Below are 12,500 nucleotides of genomic sequence, written 5' to 3'. Positions count from 1 at the left end.
GAAAAACGGTCTACTTCATTTGCAATACTCTGTACTCTGTTCTCTCTCTCTCTCTCTCTCTCTCTCTCTCTCTCTCTCTCTCTCTCTCTCTCTCTCTCTCTCTCTCTCTCTCTCTCTCTCTCTCTCTCTCTCTCTCTCTCTCTCTCTCTCTCTCTCTCCCTCTCTCCCTCCCTCCCTCCCTCCCTCCCTCTCTCAGAGGGAACACTGTCCACCACTGCTCACACTCCTGCTCAGCGGGCCGGTCAGGGCTGGGTGGCTCAGGTGGCAGGTGAAGGTGAGTCCTGAGCTCCAGCGTGTGGAGGGCAGGTGGAGGAGGCCGCTCAGGGCGTAGGTGCCGTCAGGCTGGCGGCGGGGCTCAGCCACCTGGACCCCCGCGCCCGTCAGAGCCACTCCGCCCTCGGACCAGGACATGGAGGCTCCGCCAGGGTGGAACCCCCGAGCCAGGCACACCAGCACGGCCCTGCCCCCAGAGAGAGGGGTCTGGGCTGGGGCCATCAGGACCAGAGAGGGGGGGGGACGGAGGGCGAGCTGTCAGGGGGAAGACACACAGGGGCAACAGAGTCAAACCGTGAGAGGGATATCGGCCGCAAGAGTTAAGGGTTTTTCTACGGAGGACAGCCTAAAACCAGTGCAGAGACATGGTCATTAACAGTGATGTAATTAAATGTAATTGATTTAATGATGATTTTTGAATAAATAATGATAAATATATATAAATGTGTGAAATGAAGAAAAAAAAAAGGAAAGAAAATAAATTAAAATTTAAAAAAAGATATATGTAATTATTCGATTATAATAAGAAGAACATATTATTAAATATAAGAACATATTATTTGATAACCATATAGAACCTATCAACACAATAAGGCTGTGTCCATCTTTCAAGTTTTGTAATGAGTAATAGTATTCATAAGCTCATTCTAAAAAGCAAATAAATAATAAGTAAGTAAGTAAGTAAAACTTTATTTATATAGCGCCTTTCGTACATGAAATGCAACTCGAAGCACAATAGAGTTTTGTTTACTATTGTCGTATATTTCTGTAGTATGTATGATCTATGTATGAATATGTAGTATATTTTAAACACACACACATACCAGGGCATGCAAGGACATGAATGATGCCCTCTAACAATGAGGGTTCTATGGCAACCAGATGACCAACTCTGGGGGTTGGGCAAAGACACACATGCACGCTGGCCCCTCCCCTCTGGAGCGGAACGGGGAGAGAGAGAGGGAGAGCGCTCTCTTGCAGCCCAGGGTCCACGGGGAACAGACGTAATGTATAAATCTGCCTGTAACTGATTAAATTGTCTTAAACTCGATATCTGTTCTTTGATTCATGATCAATAGAAAAGAAGCAACACATGGCGAGCCTAGCACGGAGTCCAAAAAAGGAAATCTACGTTTGAAAACTTAAGCTGAAGCCACAGCTCTAAAGACGGTAAGAATTAAAATAGCGCTATTTTCTGTTTAAACCGCTAGGGGCGCGTGTGCAACAGCCGGGTTTTCAAACATTTTCTTTGAGACTAAAACAACCTTCAACTTTAAGGTTTAAAGTAAAGTAACTTGAAACACATCTTTCATAGTCTTTAAACTGGGGGTGAGAGCCGGGTTAAGAAGCCCGTATTTGAAAATATACGATTTAATTTGTAAGGTATTTGTAAATGAGTCATTTGATTTGCATGGTGTTATGGAATATCGTGTATGTGTGTAAAATTTGGTATTAGAGGAAGACGTACTCTAATAGTGTCTATTTGATAGAGTGTAACTGGATTATGGAGTCTGTTTTGTAAATAAGAGCATTATTTGAAGTAGATTAAGAAATCAATTCTTCAGAACTGTGTCATAGAATCCATTCATAGACGCCATTGCCCTTTGTCCGGAGAAAAGACACGCACAGAGGGCGCGGTTTTCCCCAGAGGTTAGACAAAGGGTTGTTAAATTGACCCCCCTGCTTTCTGCCCTCTGGCCTTTTCACACATCAGGCTACAAACACGCGGTGATTTTTCAAGGAAAACGGGTTGTAAAGCCCCCCTCTTCTTGCCTCTGCAAACAAACACTCCTTTAGAAAGCATTCCTTTAGAAAGGAACCTGACTGATTAATTACATTCCTTATTTCTTACAGATAAAGTTAAATTCATTTCACATAGGGTGTGTAGTAATTTAGAGATAGAAAGATAGTGAATTGATCAGCGGGGTATTTTTTAATAGTTTAGAGTTACGGTTGGAACATTCATAGACGCCATTTTACATGGAAGAGTTGGCGCATGCGCAATCGATGCGCGTTAGCCGGAGCACAGCTCCCTCTACTGGCCAGGACACGATAAGACATTTTTAATTATTTACTGCCATCTAGTGGACGAAACACGATAAGACATTTTTTAATTATTTACTGCCATCTAGTGGACGAAATACGACAAGACATTTTAAAACACTAAATCCTCAGGGAGATACAGCTGAGGTCGATGAAACAGTCCGATACATTAATAAATAGATGGTTATAAATGATTGTAATGTATTACATTACTTTAATTAATTTAATTAATTACAAATTGATTGAATTAATTATTCAGATCATTTTATTTCTCTGTTTTCACAAAACTTTGATCAATTGTTTTGTGACAATCTAATGATATGTTGATAATAGCTCATTGACTTCACAGGTTTACATCAATGAAGTGTCAATGAATAATTCTAACTAATCATTCATTCCTTTCACTTAACAAGTCGATTTCTTTACAGATTGTAATTAATAATTAATCATTCATTCTTTTCCAAATAACAAGTCGATTTCTTTACAGGTTATAATTAATATTTGTAATTTACATATTTTATATTAGTTAGGTCATTTCCACAGTGTTTGATTAAGGAATAGCAGAATAGTACATATTTGATAGTTGAGCAGTAAAAGGGTTTTTGTGGATCAGTGAATACTTAGGTGTGACCAGCCTTTGTGATTTAATAATTGTGTTGACCAGAACTGTAATTAGTATTGAATGAGTAATCAAGTGACACATATTCATAAACAATTAGGAAACACATTTAAGTATAAAGTACTTACAAAGTGATTAGATTTAAGTTAATACTGCACTGACATACACAAGAGGCAAATCTGTTGTTCTGGGTTGTAGTGGTTTTGTGTGGACGGTTAATACAGTTATATTGGACTAGCATTTGTTTAGCAAACAAGACAATAGGAAGGTGGGTTGTAAGAAGCGTACACCTTATCTAATATAGAATATTGTCAGCATATTGAGCAAGTAGAATGGGGTCGAATTCCACGAAGCTGTTAAAAGATATTAGTGAACATCGTGGAATGTTGGCTACGTTATCCCCTATGGCTATAGTGGAAAAAATGAATCCTCTTGTTAGGGAAATTAGCAAAATGTCAACGAAATGGAATAGCCGTTGGGCATACATTGAACAGCCGTGGCCGAAAGAGGGCAGCATTAATTTACAATTAATTGCAACATTGGAGATACTTATCAATGGGCACAAAGCACATCAAAGAGGAAAGATTAGATCAGAGAAACGCAAGTTAGAGTTAGCTATTTTAGATCTATTTAAGGTAGAGGGACAGAAAATAGCTCAGATGGAACCGGAAAAGAAAAAAGAATTGGCCAGAACACTGGAACAGAAATTGAACATTTCATCCCCAGACCTGTGTCCTGCCTCCAGTCCCCCTCCATATGCTAAGGCACTGGAGGATCATTCCCAGAAGAAGAAGAAGGAGCCAAGGGGAAAAGGGGACGACAGGAGTGACGAGGAAGATGACAGCGAAGATGGCAGTGAAGACTCAAGTGATGACGACAATGCAGATGGAGGCTACAACGCGCAGGTCAGGAAGATGATAGCCACAGCCGAAAGGAAAGGTGGGAGAAGACGCCCGGAGAAAGAGGGAGATTGTCACCGAATGTCATCAAATACATTAAAGAACTGTCCAGTGCTGATTCGGGGTAACAAGATGGAATATCATCCGTGGCATCATACAGATTTGTCTGAAGTGATCGAGAAACTCCCAGTTCTTCAAGAGGGAGGACATTCGTGGACGCGAGAGGTCGACGTGATACTGACAGGAACGCAGGCCGCGATGGGAGACCTGAAAAGACTCTTAGCTTTTATTGCAGGATTGGATACAATGCAGGAAATATTGATGAAGGCAGGACTTCATAGATATATCAATACATCAGTTTATGATCCAGAGCTCTTCGCAGCAAACAGAGGCAGGCTGTGGAAAGCAATCAGAGAGACCTACCCTACTCACATTCACCCAGACAATATCATTGTGAAGCCACTGGGGGGGGATGAGAATCCCAGGGGTTATGTTGCCCGTGTGCACACTCAATGGAGAAGTGTGACAGGGAAAGACGCTGAAGATAACCCCTTAGAAAAATCCATAATCAGGGAAAAAATACAAGAAGGGCTTCCTACCCCAGTTAAGGATAAGCTAGCAGAAGTGGTGGGGCTACGACACATGAACAAAGCTGTTTATATAGACCACGTAGCTCATCAAGTTGAGTTATATCGAAAGAACATTCAGATACAGAAGGCACGAGACGAAGAATCCCTCAGAATATTGACTCATTTGCAATTGACTGAAAGCGAGAGGAACATAGAGGGAGTGCAGGCTTTAGCCCCACAGCAACAGCCACCTGGAGTGCAGACTGCTACTTACCAGTCCTACTCACAGGGGCCACAAGGGGGGTATCCTGCTACTTACCAGTCCTACCCACAGGGGCCACAAGGGGGGTATCCATACCCACAAGGACCACCAGGGGTGCAAGCGGTTCCATACCAGATGTACACACAGCCTGGCCAAGGACCACCACCAGGGGGATGGACAGCAGCAGGGAAGGAGATGCTAGAACCATGCCAATGCGACCAGAATGGACATCTAGCCTGTGCCTGCTGCAACAGGCCCCAGGGGGGCGCAGGGGGGAGCCAAGGAGGAGGATATTGGCCCCCTACTACACCTGCTCCAGGAGTGATGAACCCTTACGGAGGCCCAGCAGCTGGCCTATAGGGGTGCCCGGAAGATCCGAGTGGGAGGTGCCAGCTGGTGGTGACAAAGAAGCCTGAAGGCGCCACGCACCTCCCTATGTCTAGAGAATATGTGAAGACAATCGGATTTGAGGGAATTAAACAGCTGATTCCTACAACTGAGCTTGTAGACTTAGAGTACAAGGGACAGAGAGCAACTCTGTCAACACTTGTGTCAGAACACACGCCAACAGGGCTGCTAGGGAGAGATGCTCTATGCCAATTGAACTGTACAGTAAAATGCACACCTGACGGCTGTCAGGTGACGATGCCATCCGGTGCTCAGGTTCCATCGACAGCCAGAGTGATTAAGCATAGAACAGACCTACAAGCTTTGCCTTTAAAGGGAGCTGATATAGAATATTGGGTTGATGGGTCTTGTTACGGGGTAGGAGAAACTTTGTGCGCTGGGTATTCCTTAGTTAAAGCACAAAATTCAAAGTTTATTGTAGAACAGGCTGAGGCAGTTCCTCAGCCTTGCTCGGCTCAGTTGGCTGAATTGATTGCCCTCACAGAAGCATGCAACTTGGGAACCGGACGGAGAGTGACAGTGTACACCGACTCTGCCTATGCACATAATGTTTGTCATTTTAATGGAGCTGTATGGAGGGGGCGGGGTTTTAAGAGAACTGATGGTACGCCTATACAGCATCACGCACAGATCATGAAGCTGTTACAAGCCATGATGAAGCCAAAGGAATTAGCCATAGTGAAGTGTGCCACACACAGGTCTGACTCATCACATGTCACACAAGGTAACAGGGCTGCAGAGGATGCAGCCAAAGCCATTACAGGAGCAGACAAGGCAGGTAAAGGTCTTCTGGTCACACATGAAAAGCAATTACAGGGCATGGTCACACTTGAGGATTTATTGATGTTACAGAGTAGAGTAACTACGTTAGACAAGAGCGTTTGGCTAGCAAGGGGGGCAAGTCAGGATGACACAGGTCTATGGAGGAATCATGAGGGGTTGGTTGTAGCACCCTCAGATTTATTAGGCATGTTAATACAGGAAGCTCATGGATTAGCACATGTGGCTAGGGGGGAGGTAAGACGCAAGATTACCAAGAAATATGGGTTTTGGAGTCCATATTTGATGGAACAGATTGACCATGCTTTAGGTCAATGTGGGGTCTGTTGGAGAAACAACATCAGAGTGGGTACACCAGTGGTGTCTGGGCATATCCCTACCCCAATAGGGCCACGGGTGGTGGACAGGGGGGTGGATGTACAGAGTAGGCAGGATGTTGTGCCAACAGGTGCCGAGGTCCCCAGAGAACCTGAGAAGGAGGAGCTACGAGGAGATGCTGTGGTGTTGCCAGAGCCAGTGGCAATGCCAGTGTTACAGCCAGTGACATTACCGGCAGTGCCTGAAACCGAGGGGACAGTGGAAAGCTGTCCAGATGCCAATAAACCAGAAACTAACGAAGCAGAGAGGGTTGACAGTCTGGAGGTCCAGCCTGGGAGTGTCCAAAGCCTGGACACCTGTGCTACTGGGGATGCTGGCGAGTGCCTGCACCATGCTTCAGATGATGCTGAGGGCGACTCCCCAGACCTTGATCAGCGTGGGAGGGGACCAGGCGGCTGCCTGAACCTCAATGACACTGACGGACGACGACCAGTTAGGAAAAGATTAAAGACTATGAATAGGGTAGTGAAGCAGCAGATCAAAGGGAACGACGGGAATGGACAGCAGATGATAGCATGGCTGGAAACGGTCTTAGGGGAATGGGAAACTTATTTTGCTAGGATAGGAGCACCTATTATAGCAGACATGATTTTTGACTTTCTTAGGAGACAGGGCCTCATTGACTGTTTTTGGAAAATCAGTCACTCAGTCCACGTTAATGAACTTTTCAGAAGACTAGTCCTCACCTGAGGTGAAGATCTATGCATTAATGCATTCCCTTTGTCCTATGCTTACTGTTGGAGAATTATGTGTTATGATAACTGAATTTCATTATTTGTGTATTGTTTGTTTATTTCTATATCGTATGTGATTGATGTCAGTTGAGAAGTGATGTGGTGGTTATACAAAGCTAGGAGAGAGGTTCTGTTCCTAGCGCAACGAAAATGGAAAGCTCCTGACTATGAAAGTGTTATCAATCTGAGACAGCGGTAAAGGCTGTTCTCCAACTGGGTACAAGTGCTAGTAACCTCTGACCCTGACGCTTCAAGGACAAAGAAAACATCGGTCGTTGGAAGTTTCTGTATTGATTTGTGCATGATGAACTGTGTTTAGTTTAATTGTGATTGTTATTTTCAAAATTCTTTTTATTATTGGTTGTTTTCTATTTTTTAATTTTTAATTTTATTTGAAATTTTTTTTTTTTTTTTTTTTGGGGATGTTTTGTGGGGTTTTGTGTTTTTGTTTTTGTTTTATGGTAGTTTAGTTTCGGAACACCCTCTGGGTGGTCCGAGGGGGGATGTGTCGTATATTTCTGTAGTATGTATGATCTATGTATGAATATGTAGTATATTTTAAACACACACACATACCAGGGCATGCAAGGACATGAATGATGCCCTCTAACAATGAGGGTTCTATGGCAACCAGATGACCAACTCTGGGGGTTGGGCAAAGACACACATGCACGCTGGCCCCTCCCCTCTGGAGCGGAACGGGGAGAGAGAGAGGGAGAGCGCTCTCTTGCAGCCCAGGGTCCACGGGGAACAGACGTAATGTATAAATCTGCCTGTAACTGATTAAATTGTCTTAAACTCGATATCTGTTCTTTGATTCATGATCAATAGAAAAGAAGCAACACTATGTTTACTATTTAAGTGTTACCGTGTTTTGAAATGTTATGCTTTGCATTTTCAGAGTCGACTTTGTTTTACTTGTAGCCATTCACTTTCATGTTGTTAATTTAAATAATAATGTTATATAATAATAATTATTATTATAATTATAATAATAATATATTTATTCGTATAGCGCTTTTCCTGCAAACGTTGCAGCTCAAAGTACTCCAATCATTATATAATCATCATTTAATTATTTAGTAATTTAAAGGCAATATTAAAAAGATGGGTTTTTAGTCTTGACTTGAACTATGTGCTGAGGTTGCATCCCTAATGTAAACTGGCAGTGCATTCCACAATCTGGGTGCATAACATGAGAATGCAGCCTCACCAAATCTCTTCTTTTGTACATGTGGTACACAGAGAAAACCAGCGTCAGATGGTTACATATGTGTGTATAATGTTAAATAGTAGACTTTCTAATTCTAGAAAACAATACAAAACAAACTTATTTACAGTGAACATGCAAGGCATTCAAAGTAAAATATAATATGTATTAATCACAGTACTCACCAATACTGACTTGAGTCCCCTGACCAAAGGTGGTGCCACACAGTGATACACGGCAATACAAAAACCTCAGTGCTCCTCGCGCTCGGTCTCTGCGGCCAACATCCTTTTGTCACGATTTTCGATTCACGAAAAAATGCACGAAACCTTCTGTAAAGGTCCCAATTACAGGCTCACGTGTTCCCTAATACATATCCTTTCTCTGGCAGGGTGGCGTTTGGCAACATAACCCATTCTATAAGTACGTTTTGTCCATTTTGAAGGCCTGTTGGGTTTCTGTACGAGCGCTCTGTTGAACTGCATCACTGTGTGTGGTCTCCAGTTCCGCCACCACAGCCTCCTACACAAGCGCAGTAGTACACTGCTTCATCCTCAGCTTGCACACTGTTGATGTGCAGGTACTCGGTGTAGCCAGATCCGGGTGCAGAATAGCTGAATCTGCTTGGGAGCCCAGTTGCTCTGGTGCCGTCTGCAAGCACAAAGCTAGGAGCCCCTTCAGTCTTCTGTTGGTACCATGAAATGGTCCAGGTCCGAGTAGTATCAGTAACAACACAGGATACCTTCACGTTGTCTCCCAGGCTCACAGAGACGGACCTCTCCTGAGTCAACAGCAGAGCGTCCAGACCTGCAGAAATATAGATACGTTTGTATTTAGATGATTAATGACAATTTCATCGACTTGGGTGTCGTTATGGAGTACTATCTACAGTACAGATGAGCGTTTCCTTACGGGACAGCACAACCATTCTATCCATACACTGCAAAACGTAAATCTAAGGAAGATTAAATATCTTAAATCAAGATAATATATGCTTGTTTTTTTTTTGTCTGACTGCACTAGTTTTAAGATAATCTTTTACTTGTTTTAAAACAAGAAATGTTCCTGTTCTGTTGGCAGATAATATTGCTTGTTTTAAGTAATATTTCCCAGATTTCTATAGCTTTTGTTCTTGTTTTTGAGAGCTGCACAGCCAATACTTTCTTTCACCATTATGTATTAATACGTATCTGAGGTGAATCAGTGTTACCTGTTATCGTCAGTAGCAGGGCCGCGAGAGAGGCGGTCGAACGGATCATGGTCGGTTTCTTCTGTTGGGAGAAGAGCTGATAAAACCAACAACACCTCTGTCTGTCTGTCTTCACACACCTTCACACTCACACACACACACACACACTCACTCACTCACTTACACTCACACACACACACACACACACACTCACACTCACACACTCACTCACACACTCACACACTCACTCACACACTCACAAACTCACTCACTCACACACTCACTCACTCACTCACACACTCACTCACTCACACACTCACTCACTCACACACTCACTCACTCACTCACTTACACTCACACACACACACACACACACACTCACTCACACTCACACACTCACTCACTCACACACTCACACACTCACACACTCACTCACACACTCACACACTCACACACTCACTCACACTCACTCACACTCACACACTCACACACTCACACACTCACTCACTCACAAACTCACACACTCACACACTCACTCACTCACACACTCACACACTCACACACTCACTCACACACTCACACACTCACACACTCACACACTCACTCACACACTCACACACTCACTCACACTCACACTCTCAGTCACACACTCACACACTCACTCACAAACTCACTCACTCACTCACACACTCACACACTCACACACTCACTCACAAACTCACTCACTCACTCACACACTCACACACTCACACACTCACTCACACACTCACTCACACTCACTCACTCACACTCACACACTCAGACACACTCACTCACACTCTCACACTCACTCACAAACTCACTCACAAATTCACTCACACACACACTCACAAACTCACTCACACACTCACACACTCACACACTCACTCACACACTCACACACTCACACTCTCAGTCAGACACTCACACACTCACTCACAAACTCACTCACTCACTCACTCACAAACTCACTCACACACTCACTCACACACTCACTCACACACACACTCACACACTCACTCACACACTCACACACTCACTCACAAACACACAAACACACACTCACACACACTCACTCACTCACAAACTCACACTCACACACTCACTCACTCACACACTCACTCACACTCACACACTCACACACTCACTCACACACTCACACACTCACACACTCGCTCACACACTCACTCACTCACTCACTTACACTCACTCACACTCACACACTCACACACTCACTCACACTCACTCACACACTCACTCACACACTCACACACTCACTCACACTCACTCACTCACACTCACTCACACACTCACTCACACTCACTCACTCACACACTCACACACTCACACACTCACTCACACTCACTCACTCACACACTCACACACTCACACACTCACTCACACACACACTCACTCACACTCACACTCACACACTCACAAACTCACTCACACACACACTCACTCACAAACTCACTCACACACACACTCACTCACTCACACACTCACACTCACAAACTCACTCACACTCACACTCACACTCACACACTCACACACTCACACACTCACACTCACACACTCACTCACTCACACACACACACACTCACACACTCACTCACACACTCACTCACACTCACCTCTGTCTGTCTTCACACACACCTCGTCTTCAGTTCAGCGCTGCTCTGAATCTCCCTTCTATAAAGAGCAGCTTACTGGCGTGAAACGGCCGCACCCCCCCCACCCCCCCTCTCCAGGACCAGACACCCATACACACGTCCCCTCTGCACTTTGCATAATAAACAGATGGTGTGGCAGTTTTTAGGTGCTGTCCTCTTAGGGGACATATATAGTACAGTGGATTGTGTACATAGCCTTTATTGATGTAAACCAGCTCCTTACCTTCTTGTGATTTTATGCTTTTTCTAAAATGTGTATATATTTTCTATTTTTTTTATTTTTTTTCCCTTTCCTAACACCAGGGGAGCCACCTCCTAAATGTCGTTGTTTGGTACCTGTACTGTAGCAATGACAAATAAAGTCCATTCCATTCCATTCCAGGGGGGACTCTTAACCCCCCCACTTTTTAGGGAGGGGGGGGGTTCAGGTTTTACACAGTGAAAGACATAATAACACATACTCACACATTATCAAATTACACATCGCAATTATCGTTCTCTGTATGTTACATAGTCCTGTGTAACACTGTAAAGCGTGCATTCCACCATACCTAACACATAACGCAAGGTAGAGTAATGCTTTAAACACACAACATCTGTTGTTCAACTGGTAACGATAAAATATGTAATTCTGTTATGATTGGTGTTTAAAGTGGTGTAGTGCTGAGGCACAAATGTGTACATTTCAAGCCTGCAAACTGCGACACTTTAAATGAATGTGCAATAACACTATGTGCAATATGACAACCCTAGTCGTTTTATCTGTACAGTATAGTATAGTGGATAGTGTACATAGCCTTTATTTATGTAAACTAGCTCCTTTCCCTTCTTGTTTTTTTAGTTTTTTCTTTTTTTTCTTTCCTAGCACCAGGGGAGCCACCCCTCCCAAATGTCGTTGTTTGGTACCTGTACTATAGCAATGACAATAAAGACCATTCATTCATTCATTCATTCATTCATTTATAAAGTAAGGGAAGAATAGGGGGGAGAATTTTAGGATTTCCTCTTCAGTATCGGCTGTGAGCAACGGAGCGCAAAACCACAGCATACTTTTATATCTTCACCTGGCCTCTTTTGTGTGTGAGTGTGTGTGTGTGAGTGTGTGTGTGAGTGTGTGTGTGTGTGTGAGTGTGTGCGCGTGCGTGTGTGTGTGTGAGTGTGAGTGTGTGTGTGTGAGTGTGTGTGTGTGTGTGTGTGTGTGTGTGTGTGTGTGTGTGTGTGAGTGTCAGTGTGACTGTGCGTGTGTGTGTGTGTGTGTGTGTGTGAGTGTGTGTGTGAAACCATAGTTCAGTTCCTCTATTTCTGTGCTTCTGTTTCTTGTAAGAATACCCCAGAGGCCTCACACACACACACACACACACACACACACACACACACACACACACACACACACACACACACACACACCTGGACTGGAGAGGAGGATTTGAACATGACTGCATCAG

General features: G+C 43.9%; 1 protein-coding gene across 1 annotated transcript; it reads right to left on the bottom strand.

Moving 5' to 3' along the window:
* Positions 1–192: 192 nt before the first annotated feature.
* Positions 193–9,434, bottom strand: LOC308172214 (immunoglobulin lambda-1 light chain-like; the record flags this gene model as incomplete). Its single annotated transcript, XM_080547122.1, is given in 5 exon segments — positions 193–513; positions 515–528; positions 8,361–8,389; positions 8,664–8,982; positions 9,386–9,434. Coding segments are annotated over 5 exon segments (732 nt in total).
* Between the last annotated feature and the right edge of the window lie 3,066 nt (positions 9,435–12,500).

Source organism: Nansenia antarctica (genome assembly GCF_963989245.1).
Source record: "Nansenia antarctica genome assembly, chromosome: 16".
In the NCBI taxonomy this organism is placed as follows: Eukaryota; Metazoa; Chordata; class Actinopteri; order Argentiniformes; family Microstomatidae; genus Nansenia; species Nansenia antarctica.
The sequence above is the reverse complement of the archived record's forward strand: the minus strand, read 5'-3'. Positions and strand labels throughout refer to the sequence as shown.